The 17779-nt window shown below is 41.0% G+C and overlaps 1 protein-coding gene across 1 annotated transcript in view; it reads left to right on the forward strand.

Annotated features, from left to right (window-relative positions):
* The window catches only part of sntg1 (syntrophin, gamma 1), a 127151-nt gene that overhangs the window by 95390 nt on the left and 13982 nt on the right, over positions 1 to 17779 (forward strand). The window contains exon 13 of the mRNA XM_034183358.1: positions 15860 to 15895. Within this exon, the coding sequence (XP_034039249.1) occupies positions 15860 to 15895 (36 nt within the window). The remainder of the gene's footprint in view (positions 1 to 15859; positions 15896 to 17779) is intronic.

Below are 17779 nucleotides of genomic sequence, written 5' to 3' on the forward strand. Positions count from 1 at the left end.
GCCACTGCCTCCGCGTGTCTCCTGGTATTGCTGGCGAGGAACAAAAACACAGTTAAACATGGGTGTGTCTGCACCCAGCAATCTGCACGGCAGGGAAGCTACCTCCACCTCTCGTTGGAGAAAAAGTCTGTTATCACTCACAAAAAGGCTTTCTATCAAGCAGTCAGGCTGAGGATATTACCTTTCAGGTAGAACGATATCTCGGTAATGAGGTGGAGATGCCGTCTTGCTGATATACCACTGTAGATCTGATGATTGATGACAGCTGTCGTCAGTGATAAGTGACAGCTGTCACCCCGGCTGCTCCTGTGAGGGGGTCCTCTTACCTCAGATAGGAAAATGCCCAAAAGCAACTATGGAGAATTTAACAGATTCAAAAATAATCTTTAACTGTCTTGGTGGCCAGAAACAAACAGAATGTTGTAAGCAAGAAAGTTTAAAAAAACCTCTGTTGGTTGGCAAAGACAGTAATAGTTGGCTTACCTGCTATAGGTATGCAGTCTATCTAAATGAACCGTCTAGGATCTGTCAAACAGGTTTTGCACTTGTGATATTAAATAATTTTTTTTCAGCTTTGAGTGATCACATTACTGGTTAAAATGTGTGATGCCACACCCAGTTAATCATGGGTTTGGATGCAACGTTACCCCTATGAAATGTTCTATTTGGCTGTGCACATCAGGTTTCATCATTTTGCAAAGACACGCAGGTGATTTTAATCAGTCGCTCTAAAATCTCCATCGCTATGAGTGTGAGCGGTCGTTTAAGTGTTGTTGGCGAGCTGATGGCATTGAATGCTGCCTGTCGCCAAATGTGCACTGGGATGGGCTCCAGCCCCCACTGACCCTCGGTGGGATAAGTGGGTGCAGATAATGGCTGGCTGTTTCTGTTTTAGACTCTGTTTTGTGCTGCATAAGGGTATTTATTGGTAACAGCAATTTGAAGTAATCACAATGCACTTGTGTCAAATAGATTTTCAGTATAAAAATGTGAAGAAAACATAAAAGGAGCAAATGTGCTTTAGTTCTTCAAAAATCATTCAGAATAACAGTCATTCAGGAATAAAATTCATTTGGTGTTTTTGTGGCTAATTTTCACCTTTTTCCCCAATTTCCACCTCCCTGAGGGGAGACTCAGTGATGTTCAGACCTGGTGACTTAGTTGCCTGTATCCTGGACATAGAACCAATCCTGAGTTTGCTTTAGGGTGATTCTTAGACTACGGGCACTTATGTCCTTTGATCATATTGTATGAAAAACAGAAAAAAGGGGAAATTTCACACTTTTATAGTTATCTTTACAATGAAAGTGTTAAGAAATTTGTTCTAGTAGTCTATGATGACTTTTTCACCTTTTTTCAGCATCATTATATGCAAATATTGCCGTTTTGTGCTTGTCCCACACCCAGACTTTTGATCTTCAATGATAAAAATGAATGGTAAAGAAATGTTTTTTCTAATGTTTTAAAATATCTGAATAAAATATCAGTAAATTAATCATAACATAATTGGGGTATTCAATGTCATACAACTGTTGTGATTTTTTTTAAACAAAATGTAGTTGTCCCACACTATTGCCGTAATTTCCACCACAACACTGTAATGTCCCTAAACAGTTTGTATGAAAGATTGTTTGGGTAGTTTCTATGGAGATAAACAGTGACATCAGAGCACATGTATATAGCGCCAAATCACAACAAACAGTTGCCCCAAGGCGCTTTATATTGTAAGGCAATGGTGTGGTGGAAATTACATTTACAAGGCCAATAGTGCCCGTAGTTAAAGAATCACCCTTTAGCGTTGTGTTTGTTGGAGACATTGTTGATGTTATCTTTATGAGTGAATCTAGTCTTTGCACCATCAGTACTCATGATGCTTACTAAATGGCTACACACTCAGACCTTCCCTCGTTTTGCTCTCTGTTCATGCTGAAGGCATTTTTGATTGTGAACCCATTCAAGGGTGATTCTTTAACTACAGACACTATTGGCCTTGTAAATGTATTTTCCACCACACCATTGCCTTACAATATAAAGCGCCTTGGGGCAACTGTTTGTTGTGATTTGGTGCTATATACATTTGCTCTGATGTCACTGTTTATCTCCATAGAAACTACCCAAACAATCTTTCATACAAACTGTTTAAAGGGACATTACAGTGTTGTCGTGGAAATTATGGCAATAGTGTGGGACAACTACATTTTGTTTAGAAAAATCACAACAGTTGTGTTGGGAAAGTGTAAGTACACGGACCCACAACAGGGGGCGCAAATGAACGGACAATGGAATAGGTCAAATAACACTTTACTGTTGCGAACGTGCACAACAAACACAACAGATCACACAATAGATCAAAGGTCAAATTACAAGGTGTCGTGTGGGCAGGCTCGAGGATAGGAGACGCCTGTCCAAAGCAGAACCGGAACCACACGATTTCCTCCGCCACCAGACCCCGGGAATACTGGAGCCGCCAAGTCCCGAACTCCCAGGTGGCCACTGCCTCCGCGTGTCTCCTGGTATTGCTGGCGAGGAACAAAAACACAGTTAAACGTGGGTGCGTCTGCACCCAGCAATCTGCACGGCAGGGAAGCTACCTCCACCTCTCGTTGGAGAAAAAGTCTGTTATCACTCACAAAAAGGCTTTCTATCAAGCAGTCAGGCTGAGGATATTACCTTTCAGGTAGAACGATATCTCGGTAATGAGGTGGAGATGCCGTCTTGCTGATATACCACTGTAGATCTGATGATTGATGACAGCTGTCGTCAGTGATAAGTGACAGCTGTCACCCCGGCTGCTCCTGTGAGGCGGCAGCGCCCTCTGGTGCCTGGAGCCCGCACTCCAGGCAGGGCGCCCTCTGGTGGTGGTGGGCCAGCAGTACCTCCTCTTCAGCGGCCCACACAAGTTGTATGACATTGAATACCCCAATTATGTTTTGATTATTTTACTGATATTTTATTCAGAGATATTTTAAAACATTAGAAAAAACACGTTTCTTTACCATTCATTTTTATCATTGAAGATCAAAAGTCTGGGTGTGGGACAAGCACAAAACGGCAATATTTGCATATAATGATGCTGAAAAAAGGTGAAAAAGTTGTTGTGTGTTGGGGGGTGTGGCTGGATGTTTTGGTGTTTTCTTTTCTTTGCTCCTCAGGTGGCATGGAAACTGATTTGTCTGTGGAGAGGGTGCTGGCTGAAGAATCCTCACCCTCATCAACATCATGTGAAGCACCTGTGACTGGTGCTCACATGCAACCTTAAAGACTTTCAGCTGAAGCAGATAATTGGATGGCGTTCTGCTTTTAAGGCATGTGTGATTCAAGCAGAACTGCCGGGAACTCGACCTTGTGATGTTCGTTTGTGAGATGCTGAGGACCGCACCTGGGTTTGACACATCGAGCCCGTGAAGCAAGGAAGGGTGAGGACACATGCTGTCAGCACACATTAAAGGTAATTAAGTATGTGACTAATTGTTGATAGTAACTTGGTGTTTTGTTACATAGTATACTTGAATTGTGATGAGAATTGTGCAGTTTGCTTCTCACTGCTGTGGCATGCGGATAAGTGATCCTTCACCTGTTGTGAGAAGCTGCTCATTTGCATAAAGATAAAAAGTACAGACCTGAATGTGTTGCTGATAGCGTGTGTCTTTTGAAAGATATTGTTGTAACTGCTGACTTACCTCACATCTTTGCTTCACAGAGAGTCGGTTTGTCGTGTCCACCTGGGGGGTGTTTGTCTGGTGGTATTGGGTCCAGGAGCGCCGGACTTCTCTCCTTGCGGGCGCTGGAGAGCGTGCCAGCAGTCACTCCTCCAGAAGGACGTTGGTTTTGGTTTTGTACATTTTATTTAGGCACAGGTTAAAAATAAATTGTTTTTGTTGTTGGAACCGCTTTCTGGTTATTTTTAGCGCTGGGTTCTGTCTGACGCAGGTTCGCTCCTCAATCCGCGTCGACACATAACAGCAGTTCTGCTTGAATCACACATGCCTTAAAAGCAGAACGCCATCCAATTATCTGCTTCAGCTGAAAGTCTTTAAGGTTGCATGTGAGCACCAGTCACAGGTGCTTCACATGATGTTGATGAGGGTGAGGATTCTTCAGCCAGCACCCTCTCCACAGACATCAGTTTCCATGCCACCTGAGGAGCAAAGAAAAGAAAACACCAAAACATCTAGCCACACCCCCCAACACACAACAAAAGTCATCATAGACTACTAGAACAAATTTCTTAACATACTTTCATTGTAAAGATAACTATAAAAGTGTGAAATTTCCCCTTTTTTCTGTTTTGCATACAATATGATCAAAGGACATAAGTGCCCGTAGTCTAAGAATCACCCTCAAATGTAGCAAATACGTTGACTTATTTATGACTCGGTGGTTTCTGAATTGCAGTGATGACGTACAGTATACAACAGCAGTATGCCTTTATTTTCTATTGTGCCTTTCAAATTCATTCATTCACTTTCTTTGCGGTAGCAGCAGAGCAAGCAGTTCATCCCACACTTCCCTGTCCAAGTCCCATAAAGGACCTTTCACACCGTGCGCACAGTGCAATCATTCTGCCACATTCACTTGCGTTACCTACCAAGAATTTGTCAATCTATTTGTCCTGTAATTGTTCATAGAATTTTGCAAGGATCGGCCAATCCGTGTGGCAAGTATAACCCAAACTTGTGTGGGGTCACTTATGACCCTGGGAAGATCTATGAGATTTTAGACCTCATAGCTTTAGATGGTATTGTAATTTGCCAACACTAATCATTATATTTTACTGTTTTGCAAAGAAGCGTGTGAGGATGAAAAGGATGATGGACAAATATATTAGAGTGAAATAAATATGAAGAATCCTAAAATAATCATTTCTATAGATGTATTCTAATATAAAGTCAGTGGGGTCATAAATAACCCCACTTGGTCATATTACACCGCGTTCACACCGGATGACACGTGAGCGACGGCGGCGACAGGTTGCCATGTAATCCCTATGGAAGGACGCGTTGTGGCAGCACAAAAGTTCAAGCCACGTAATGCGACGCGATGGACGCGAATGAAGCGATTTTGAGCGATTGACGCATTTGCGGCGCGATATCGTGTCGCGTCGCCCCCCTCCCCAAGTTGAAAAATCTGAACTTTTTCGTCTTATCGCGTCATGATGACCAATCAGGGACTGGATTTGTAGTGACGTGGAGATGTCTGGAGTTTATACTTGATGTAGACATGTCCTGTCTCTGGCAGTCAGCCTGTGAGCAGGACTTATGTCCCTTTTGTCCTTTATTTCACAATTATGACAGAGTTTGAGGGGAGAGTGAGCAGCAGCACCGCAGCAGCCAGTTTTTTTTCACGTGCGCGTGCGAACGAATCGTCCGTGAAGATTTTGTTTATTAACTACACAGATGTATAATAAAACAAATGGTGACTGTTTTATAACACACTTATGACAGAGTTTGAAGGGAGCGCGAGCAGCAGCAGCAGCCCTTTTTTTTTTTCTTTTTTTTTTTAATTGTTCACATGTGCACGCGCGAATGGGACAGGAGGTCCTCAAACTGGGTCCTGGAGAGGCGGAAGTACCGCTGAAAGTGGCCGTCATCCAGATGCAGCTCCTGCAGCAAATGATGAAACTCCCCAAATTGGGAACGTCTCATGAGGATGTTGTGAACCCAGGGATTGTGCTGCTGGTGATGTTTGTCAACTTTCCACAACGAATAGGGCACAGCAACTTGCTCTGTGTGATCAAGGTCCGGCCTGTTGACTTGACGGCGGGCGGAATGGAAGCTCCTCCTATTTGATGATGCATTGGGGTGAATTTTCGCAGCGAAAGCAGAGTGACACACCGGGCGATGGTGGCGCGATTACAGACCCTGCAGCGGATCTGTAATCAACCGCTTCTGCAGCGCGACTCCACTTTGAAGCTTGAACTAATGAAGCAGTGATTCGAGCCGCTGCTTCATTGGTTCTTTGATAAATGGCAAGTCCGTTTTTTAACCTCCCTCAAAGCCATTAACATATGTCAATCATGAGTCACTTTTGTGTGGATTGAAGTCATTAACTGGGACTCTTGTCTTGTTGCAGTCAAGAAATGAGAATTGTCCTCCGTTCCCTTGGCACAGTTCCAAACTCTGCTGAGCCAGGTTAGAAAGATAGAGTCCAGTCGGAATTAATAACTTCAAAGCGAATTGCCGCTTTAAATAAAATAACAGCTCTTTGCAAACGTTGTAATGCAGACAAACTACAATCGACTAAAACATTTTTTTCCTCCCAAAATGAGACGTCCTGCATTCTTTATGAATTACATCCTGACGTGCAGCACAGCCAGCTGCAAAAGCTCAGCTCAGATGTATGGAAAGACATTCACGCCAATAATGTCTGAAAGGAAATGCTTTTAACAAAAAATACAGATTTTGTTTATTTCTATTTATGTCCTGAGATCAAGGATCCACCATGTAGAGTTTAATATGTCCAGAGTTTAAGGATCCAGTGACCAATTTCATATTTATTTACTTTAAGATGCAATAAAATGTTGTTGACATAGAAAACCTGTAAAGTCTACTTTTAGTACAGAGAAAATTCACAAGAGGTATCGATAAGGGAATTGATAAGGAATTGGATCAATAATGGTATCGATAGATAAAATCTTATCAATACCCATCCCTAATAAGGACAGAACAAGTGTCTAAGATGGAGCAAGATCAGGTGGACCCAGAACTGCCACCTTGAATGATATGATCCAGAATGGTAAATAGACTGCATTTATATAGCGCTTTTTCCATCTGCATCAGACTGTCAAAGCGCTTTACAATTATGCGTCACATTCACCTGTTCACACTAACACACCGATGTCAGGGTGTTGCCATGCAAGGTGCTCATTACACACCGGGAGCAACTAGGGGATTAAGGACCTAGCCCCAGGGGCCCTTAGTGATTTTACGGTCAGGTTGGGGTTTGAACCGAGGGTGCTCTGCTCTCAAGCCCAACGCTTACCACTAGACCATCACCTCCCAGAAGATCCAGGGCATGGTCCTCGCTGACAGAAGAGTAAGTGAGCGTCACGTCGCCAGTACTGTAAGCATTTCCCATGAGAGAGTTCATTTGGTTCTGATGGAAGAACGGGGGATGACGAAACTTTCAGCACGATGGGTCCCAAAGCTTCTCACAACTAATCAGGAATACACAAGGTAACAGATGTCTAGGGAGAATCTTTGGCTTTTTGAGGCAGGTCCGGATAACTTCGTGTGACAGTTCTTGACCATGGACGAGACCTGGATCCATCACCACACACATAAACCGGAGTCACAGCAACAGTTGAAGAAACTGAAACATGTGGGTTCTCCCCAGCCAAAAAAAGCCAAAGCTGTCTCATCTGCTGGAAAGGTCATGGCCTCTGTCTTGTGGGATGCTGAGGGCATCATAATGGTGGACCATCTCCAGAAGGGGCAAACCCTCAATGGGGCCTATTATGCTTCCCTTTTGCAAAAACTGCGAGATAAAATAAAACAGATGTGGCGTGGAATGCTCTGACAAAGTGTTCTGTTTCACCGGGACACTGCTCCAGTCCACACAACAGTCATCGCAATGGGCCTCATGTATCAACGTGCATACGGCGATATTTGAGCGTATATGGGGTGTACGCCAAAACGGCTGCGCTACTTGGCATTTATCCATGTGGTCGTTGGCGTACGCGGCGCTGAAAATATACACCAGGTCGAGAGGTGGCGTAAATTATACACCAAAATAAACCAGCGCTGGAATCCACATAAAAATGTAAATGATCAACATGATAAATCAATCAATCAATTTTTTTATATAGCGCCAAATCACAACAAACAGTTGCCCCAAGGCACTTTATATTGTAAGGCAAGGCCATACAATAATTATGTAAAACCCCAACGGTCAAAATGACCCCCTGTGAGCAAGCACTTGGCTACAGTGGGAAGGAAAAACTCCCTTTTAACAGGAAGAAACCTCCAGCAGAACCAGGCTCAGGGAGGGGCAGTCCTCTGCTGGGACTGGTTGGGGCTGAGGGAGAGAACCAGGAAAAAGACATGCTGTGGAGGGGAGCAGAGATCAATCACTAATGATTAAATGCAGAGTGGTGCATACAGAACAAAAAGAGAAAGAAACAGTGCATCATGGGAACCCCCCAGCAGTCTACGTCTATAGCAGCATAACTAAGGGATGGTTCAGGGTCACCTGATCCAGCCCTAACTATAAGCTTTAGCAAAAAGGAAAGTTTTAAGCCTAATCTTAAAAGTAGAGAGGGTGTCTGTCTCCCTGATCTGAATTGGGAGCTGGTTCCACAGGAGAGGAGCCTGAAAGCTGAAGGCTCTGCCTCCCATTCAACTCTTACAAACCCTAGGAACTACAAGTAAGCCTGCAGTCTGAGAGCGAAGCGCTCTATTGGGGTGATATGGTACTATGAGGTCCCTAAGATAAGAAGGGACCTGATTATTGAAAACCTTATAAGTAAGAAGAAGAATTTTAAATTCTATTCTAGAATTAATAGGAAGCCAATGAAGTGAGGCCAATATGGGTGAGATATGCTCTCTCCTTCTAGTCCCCGTCAGTACTCTAGCTGCAGCATTTTGAATTAACTGAAGGCTTTTTAGGGAACTTTTAGGACAACCTGATAATAATGAATTACAATAGTCCAGCCTAGAGGAAATAAATGCATGAATTAGTTTTTCAGCATCACTCTGAGACAAGACCTTTCTGATTTTAGAGATATTGCGTAAATGCAAAAAAGCAGTCCTACATATTTGTTTAATATGCACTTTGAATGACATATCCTGATCAAAAATGACTCCAAGATTTCTCACAGTATTACTAGAGATCAGGGTAATGCCATCCAGAGTAAAAAACAGTGCCATTATACAAATCAATGCATATGTCACATAAATAATACTTTCCTGATTATACTACATTATAATCAATACAAATCCTTTTGCGGGATTGTTGGTCTCGAGCACAATCCATGGCCACAGCGCTGACCGCAAAGAAAGCGCTGCGCGCCTTTTTTTCCCAGAGCCTGGAGCCAGAGCAGCGCTGAGCTTAACTTTATGTGGTGTGATCGTTTTAGACTATGAAATTGATAATTACAACTGTAGTGTTCTCATTCCCTTCACCCGTGCTGCAATCAGGTTTTGTCGTCTCCATTCGTTTGTCACAATAAAATAAATAGATTTTAAGAATAAAGAAATCTGAAAAATTAGGCGTGTCTTATTAACTGAGCGAGCAAATATCCACATGTCAAGAATTATTGACATGTGAAAAGAGAATACAGTGGTCCCTCGCTATAAAGCGGTTCACCTTTCGCGCCCTCGCCGTTTCACGGAGTTTTTAGTCCAATTTTGCATGTTTTTTTTTTTTTTTTTTAAACAGTGTTCTGTGTTCTGCGTGTCTGTTTATAAGAATCTTCTCGCCCAGAAGAAAAAAGAGCGCCAACAACTACTCATAACTGTGTTTGTCGCTCGGAAAAAGACACCTGCAGCGAGGTGCGAGTGGAAAAAGGCGCGGCACCAGGACGAAGAGGCGCGATCTGTGAAATACTGGTCAGTCACTATTAATAATTTCTTATGTGTCCAACCTCGTATGTTGATTGTTAAAATTACATTCGTTAGTTCTAAAAGCCATCATAATTATTTATAGGAAAACGTTCTATTTTTATTTCTCAAACAAATGTTTGGGCCTGAAAACAGTTTGGTCTTATTTTTCTACTAAGGTTTGAACTTTGAGAGTGTTTACACACGAGAGAAAAGTGAGAAAATGTTAATGCCTGATTGAGAAAAGTGTATAAAGTGGTTTTACAGCTTTAAAACGTCTATAATTGTAAAAACAATAACGCTGACTACGTTGCGTACTTCGCTTTTTGCGGACTATTTTTAGAACGTAACTCCTGCGATAAACGAGGGACCACTGTAACACTTTTTTGATTATACTGCAAAACAATACGACGGCCGCTTTTGACGCTATATTGGTGGAGTTCTTTTTCTTTGCCGTCTGAATATTTATGGGCGTTTTTATTATAATTACGATTGTTTTCACCCGCTGCATTTATCAAGGTCACGTCAGGCATACGCTGGAAATGGGCAGGTGCGCACTGCTTGATACATGTCACGGCAACTTTGGTGTACTTCAAATTTACACCGTAAATTTACACCACAAGTGCGCAACGTTGATACATGATGCCCAATGTCTGCCATTCATGAATGTGGCTTCGAACCTGTTCCACACCTACCTTATTCCCCTGATTTGGCTCCTTCAGACTTCTGTTTCCAAACATGAAAAGGCATCTTGCTGGAACTCATTATAACACTGATAATGATATCATATCTGCAGTGGATGACTTCCTTGAGCTCCAGGATAAGACTTTCTGTGAGAACAGAAAGTCTTATCCTGATTAGGCACTGCAGTGATGTTAGAAAAAAGTGTGTGGACTTACACGAGGATTATGTTGATAAATAAAGTATTACATTAATTCAGTTGTGGCTTCTTCTTAGTCTCAAAACTCATACTTTTATCTTTTTCTGACATTCAGAAGAAATGCAGCAACATTTACAACACATTAATATCATCTAACTAAAATTCAGCTTTTCTCTAGTAATTTTTGTCTTTGCATCTTTGATTTGTTAAATCCTGAAGTTTGAACCAAGAGCTGCTCGTTTTTTGTTGTGTGTGCGTGTGTGTGTTTTGACAGACAGCCTGTGTTTGTGGGTTTAATCCTATGATAATGACAGAATGAGAGCAACAACTGATCATGTGTAAATTTATGAAACCTTAAATGTATGAACCTTATATTTGTTGATGTGAGGTGTAATTTGTCCTTAAGCAGACGTGCCATGAATAGCAGCTACACAAATGATGAAACAGACTGCATGTAAAGCTCCATTTTCATGGTGAATTCTCTAATAATGTTTACAATATTCTTATGCTGTCATTTCACTATTTTTCACTTGGCACATCCAAAAGTCATTTAAATGTGCAACACCACAATAATACAATATGCGCTGCACATCTGATCAGCACCAAGGACAGCTCACCTTGCATGTGTACATATTTACCCAGACCGGCTGTTTTGGGGAACATGTGAAAAGATGTATGTAGAACTTGTTCTTACCTCTAGTGCTCTTTATCTGGAATCCCAGTGCAGAATTGATGTCTGCAAAGTAAATGTGTTAAAAACTATAATCACTAAACTATAGCTCGACTGGAGCTGATGTTTATTAGACATATTATGACTGCAGCTGTCTGCACCAAGACTCCAATGACGTTGGCAAAAGACCTTTTACACTGAAAAAAGAGAATGTTTGAACCAACTTTAAAAAGTGTTACAATTTGTAAAAAACCTGAATGAATTAAGTTGTTTGAACTTAAGTTTGAAAGATAAATCAAGTCTAACTTACAAACTTAAGTTCAAATAACTTAATTCATTCAGGTTTTTACCAACTTAAAAAAGTGTTACAATTTGTAAAAACCTGAATGAATTAAGATGTTTGAACTTAAGTTTGTAAGTCTGATTTAACTTTCAACCTTAAGTTCAAACAACTTAATTCATTCAGGTTTTTACAAATTGTAACACTTTAAGTTGGTTCAAACATTCTCTTTTTTCAGTGTACTTAAATAACTAACATGGCAAAACTTACAAAACAACAACAATATCAACAAAAAACTACACGACTGTTTTTGGACAGTTTCTCAGTGTCGGGTAGTGGGCAGAGTGGGTGAGATGGGAGAGTGTGCATGATAAAAACAAAGACTAGAATTCTTGACAGGATATTCAAATGTTTGCTTTTATTTTTAATCTGTTAACAGAGATTCATCCAAGTGATCCAAGGCAGTTTGCTGCACTTGAGGTGCTTTCAAAGATGTGGATAAGCAAAACTGTTCTGAAAAGGTCCCCAGGCAGCCATATGTAGAACATCATTGATTATAACAAGTCTTTATGTTATTGGACACTAGTACATGAAAATTTGGGGGATTCCCAACAAGTTGGACCTTACAGTCAACCTTCATCCAACAATTAATAGGAATTGATTAGAAATTTGTGTTTATTTATATGAACTATTATAGGCAAACATAAATTTTGTCATAAGTAGACATATTTTGCCAACATTTATAATACAAATTTTGATTATTTGAGTAGAACTTTAATTGAGTCACTGGGGGGAAAAAAAAAAAAAAAAAAAAAAAAAATCACAAAACATGAATGTTGAAAAAAATTTTCCAGACGAACCCAAAAGGAGGAATGCACAGGGTATCCAGTGGGTGTGGCTTCAATAGCCCTGCTGTAAGTAGTGTGCACTGTGCACGTGAATGAGGAATGCACAGTGCACAGTGCAGGGTCAAAGTTCACCTGAATTTGCATGAAATCTTATTGTTTTAACCGAGATTACGCTGCATGATGGATTTGTTTTCCAGCTACAGTTCCCTGTTATAGACTAACTTGCACTTTCATGAATTTCAGCTTTATTCCCATTAATTTCCACATATCCCCATCAATTCTCATGGAAAATTTCCAACTTTGGAAATTTCTGTTATTTTGCAACACTATAGTTGTGAGTCTTGTACCCTAACCAGTGACCTAAGGAGATGACCAGTAATAATAAAAATTAATATTAATTTTATTTAAGGGTGCCTTTCAAGGAACTCAAGGTCACCTTACAACACAAAATGTAAAACATACATTAAAGTAACAGCAATAAAAGCAAAACATTACAAAATATACAGAACTTTACAAAGGGTCAAAGGGACTATGCTCCCCATGGTAACAAGGTGGACAGAAGGAACAGTGAGGCAGATGGAAGAGGAAGATCACAGTGAACGGGCAGGTGTAGCAAGGTGAATTATGTCTGACAGATAAGGAGGGGCCAGGTTGTGAATGACTGAATACCAGGAGCAGTATTTTGGGAGTGTGGGATGGGAAGCCAGTGGAGCGGCTGCAGTACACAGTGATGTGGTGGGTGAATGGGGTCCTTGTGATGATGCGTGCTGCAGAGTTTTGAACTAGTTGTAATTTACAGTAGATGGTAGAGTGAAGACAGAATGTGGGTACCCACGATGGTCCCTGAACAAAGTGCAGAAGTCCCAGAGAACAAAGAGACCAGATAGACAGGAGACGGAGACAAGAAGAAGAGGAGTGTCTCTCCCTTATTTAGCAGGAGTAGGGGAAAAACTACAGAGGATCTTCAGACAGCACAAAATCCCAGTTTACTTTAAACCGGTTAACACCTTGAGACAGAAATTAGTTCACCCTAAGGACAGGATCCCTAGTTACAAACAGAGCAATGTAGTGTATTCTATAAGATGTCAGGAAAACTGTAACGAACACTACATAGGTGAGACTAAGCAACCTTTACACAAAAGGCTATACCAGCACCGCAGAGAGGGCGCCAGTGGACCTCAGTCTGCAGTTCATCTCCACCTTAAAGACACTAACCACACGTTTGAGGACAAGGAAGTTAAAATATTAGCCAGAGAGAAGAAATGGTTTGAGAGAGGGGTCAAGGAGGCATTCTTTGTGAAACGTTTGAAACCTAGCCTTAACCGGGGAGGGGGTCTGAGACACGCTTTATCCCCTGTTTACAATGGGGTACTCAGGTCAAAGCAGTTTCAGTCTTTTGTTCATGGTAATGAGTCATTCACGTCATCAGCAGAGTCGTCAAGGGAGCCATCAGGAGAGGGACAGCTGCCCTGTCATTAGGAGGGTGTTAACTAGAGCACAATAGGTGCTAATTAGAGCTATTGTTTAGTCACCAGCCTATAGCAGTCTGCCTCTCGGTAGGAGGGGTCTGATTAGGTTTAAAACTCCAGGTTTTTGTGACTTCTTGATTATTCTTCTCTACAAGAGTCAAGACAGAAGTCAGACCACCAGAGCAAGAATTTTAGCTGAGGAAGCTTCTGCGATTTGACGTGAAACGTCCTTGCGTCAAGCAACCCAGTCCAGTCGAAGATTCAAGCTTCTATACTATGAAGACAGAAAGTGGATGGGAAGGGGGAGCAGAGGGAAATGGGGAGGATGGATTATGAAAAGAACTGGAGATGAGTTGCTGATGAATATTGATGAAGGATCCTTCAGAGGCCCCTTGGGTGCTACTGGAATTACTTTGTGTCAAATGAATGTTACTTACAGAGAGTCAGACATGGAGTATCACTTGCATTGTGAGGGAACATCAGCTACGACATTTTGGGACAGCCACACTTCATCTGGCTGGGGGATGGTTACTTTCATGAAGTTAGGGTTGGAAAGCTTGTCTGCTTGGGTGGTTGCTGTGCAGGACACACAGCATTTCTGTTGTGTCAATGTGACGACTCACAGCACCAGGCTGTGATCCCAGGCCACAATGCCAAAAAGCAAAGCACATTTCCTGAGGGGGAAAAAAACACTTCATACTTTCAATTTCAGACGGTGGTGCACTTTCAGTGAAGTAGATAAACATGAAATGGACACCAGGACACTGATGTCACATGATGAAAGGGGCGTACTCCCAATATCTCAGGAGGCATCATTTGATAGGGCAGATCTTCTGCTAGATGTGAAATGAATAATCATACTACCTCAAATTGATCGGACAGTTGGAGTTTTTCAGAATATTGATCATATATCAAACAAATATTACTGCACATTTGGTAAAACTGTTCCAGATGTGTGGCAGTGCTGTGTTAGAGGGGTAGTGGTGTGCGATACTGCAAAGTTTGGTATTGACCGATACCAAGTGAAGACAGGGCCAGTATCACCAATATCGATACGGGTACTTTAATAATTTCGGTGGATGCGTCATCAGATTGCTAAATCTGAATGAATTTTTTATGACCTTTCAGTGTTTTTGTGATGTTTCCTTTGGGTTATAAATTAGTTAAAACTAAAGTTTATTGGTTTATATTTTGTCCAAACTTTATATTTCTCCACACATTGTCATGTATGGATTTTTTCTTGAATAAACAAAGTGGAATTTATTTGGAAAGAATTTATTTTTTTAAGGTAGTGTTCAGAACCTACATACAAAATTATCACTCCACAAAAATGTTATAGAAAAAGTAAAATTTCAAGTAGAATGTGTGTTCAGGAAATACAATACAAAAATAAAACAAAATTTCTCCCTTTCACTGCACTTCTGTTTTGAAGTGCAATGCATACAGGAGAGAAACTGAAACTAAAGTATCGATCTTACACTTACACATCTCTTACACTGGTATCAATCAATACCAATAACAATGTTAGTATCGATATTATCAATATTTGCATCAATCAGCTCACAGGTGACTGCAGTCCACACTAGTCCCACATATCCAACAGTCCACCTCCCATCTTGACAGGTACCTGACTGCTTTCTTTTCACTCCATCCTCTCAAAAAAATACTGTCCCTCAATTCAAACTTCAATAATGTTTGAAAATCAACAGGTGTGAATTTTGTTATTGGCACACAGGAGCTGGCCCGGAAGTCTGAATTTGGTTTTCTAGTCATGACAGACTTCTAGAAAAGTGTGGATTAGCAGCGACTGATACCTGCGATCCGTGCAGAATGTTTTAATTTAAAGCCTGACTGCTCTTTCAGTTGTTTCCTTGCTTTTATTACCACAGACTAAATGGATTTTTTTAAATTGATTTTATTAAGAAGGGCCTCGGGTCCTTGTGGAAATAACTCGGTCTTCCTCATTTTGCAGTTTGCATACATTGTATAAATGAGGTATCTTTAAAAGTATTCCATTAGTACTGCAGTTATCCTCCAGATTGCCCCCCCCCCCCCCGATTCTCCGAGGGATCTCACAGATGTACTTTGAGTTTGCCTCCTGATCATAATTAACTTTTTGTTGTTTGTAGCACACATTTTAATGAGATATTGATGTTCTCGTTAAATTTAACAGGTGAAGATTAACCGAAACTTTCCAGTAAACCAGCAGGTAAGACGTGATTTCTTGCAGCTTCTGAAGCTTCTTGTTTTTTTTTTCTGCATCGTCCTTTGTCTGATTTTGGATCTGTGTGTGTTCGTCACAGGCATTAAAAGGTAAATGTAAGAAGGTGGATATCAGTTAGAGAAAAGACACATCTTATCACGACAGACGTAGTGTTAAGGCGCGGTCCAACAAAACAAGCAGGTTTCAGGTACACGGCATGGAGGAGTTCAAAGGCAAGACAGAGGCAAGGTCAAAAATGAGCAAAGTCAAAATACAGGCAAGCAAGCAAACAAACCTGAGCAAAACAAGGCTGTGAGAAGGGCTGGAATGACGACAAAAAGTGCAACGAACTGGCAGGGAAGTGGTGAACTGAAGCTGCTTAAATAAGGATTGAGGTGATTAGAGGCACTACACACAGGTGTGGGGAACATTCTGGAAGGAGGTGTGGCTGAATGAAACAAAGATGAGGGAAGCAGGTGCAAGATAGTGCAGTGGAGACAACACAAAGTGGAGTGATGTAAGATGCAAAGACACGTGAGCCAGAGTAAAGAGCGTGAGTGGATGAATACACTAAACAGACAGAATGAGAGTGAGAGACAAAGACATGAGGCAGGTCCAGTGACGTGGAGTGAGAACAGAAACAAATGGAAGTGAGGGAAAACAGAGAACAAAGGTCAAACAGAAACCGAGGACTATGAACAGAACCAGATCAGAGCATGAACATGAGAACTAAAAAGCGAACCATCAGATAATATGTAAAGAAGAAAAGCTACATGGGAACTGATCAGAGAATAACAAGAAAATAATAAATATTAAGACAAAACTAGACTGGAACTGGCTTATGACTGAAGTAAAGATAACCAGATGGCAAAACAACCAAATAAAGACAAAATCGTAAACAGAAAACAAAACCTGATACTACTGCATAAATGATAAAATCAGAAATGAGATGAACAAAATAAACCAGTGATCAACTGATGATAAACAACAAAAACACAACCTGGCAGAACAAACTAGAATGGAACTAAACTATGGTAAGAGTATTAAAAGTAGCAAAGACACAAAGTGACAAAGCAAAACAGCACAGAAAATAAACAAGTGACCAAACACAACTAATGAATCAAAGCTGGAGCAGACAGTGACAAAAAGAAGGAGGCAAAAATGGGATCAAAACCCCAGATCCGGGCTGAAACCTGACAAAGATATAATGTAAAATATAAGTTAAATGGGGTTTTCAATGTTAAATTTAAATGGCCACAAAATCTGTAATCTGGATCTTTGTCAGTCGATAATGGATATCATCCTACATAACCCTTTCAAATATGAATGAAATTTGATATTTTTTGACAGTTAAGAATTAAAATTCTTTCAGTGTTAAAGAATGGGGAGTTTTCCAATTTTACAAGATTTTTCCTGACTTTGACCTTTGACCTATGACCTTGAAAATTTTAATTAGTTCTTGCTGATAAGAATATGAATCCTCTGTTTAAAAAAAAAAATTATAACAATATATGAAAAATTGTGGGTTCCAGGCTGTTCACAAACAGACCAACCAACCAACCAACCAACCAACCAACCAACCAACCAACCAACCAACCAACCAACCAACCAGCCAACAGGGGTTAATAATAATAATAACAACAGCAACATATATGTCTTTCACAGGAATTAACACACTAAACAAAATAATCTCCAATAGTGCCACTCACCCACTCACTCATCTTCAACCGCTTACTCCATTTAAGAGTCACGGGTGGCTGGAGCCTGTTCCAGCAGTCATAGGGCGTGAGGTGGGGTACACCCTGGACAGGACGCCAGTCTGTTGCAGGGCCACATACAGACAGACAAACACATCTGCACCTGCACGCACACCTACAGAAAATTTAACGC

Source organism: Thalassophryne amazonica, chromosome 12 (genome assembly GCF_902500255.1).
Source record: "Thalassophryne amazonica chromosome 12, fThaAma1.1, whole genome shotgun sequence".
NCBI classification, from domain to species: domain Eukaryota; kingdom Metazoa; phylum Chordata; class Actinopteri; order Batrachoidiformes; family Batrachoididae; genus Thalassophryne; species Thalassophryne amazonica.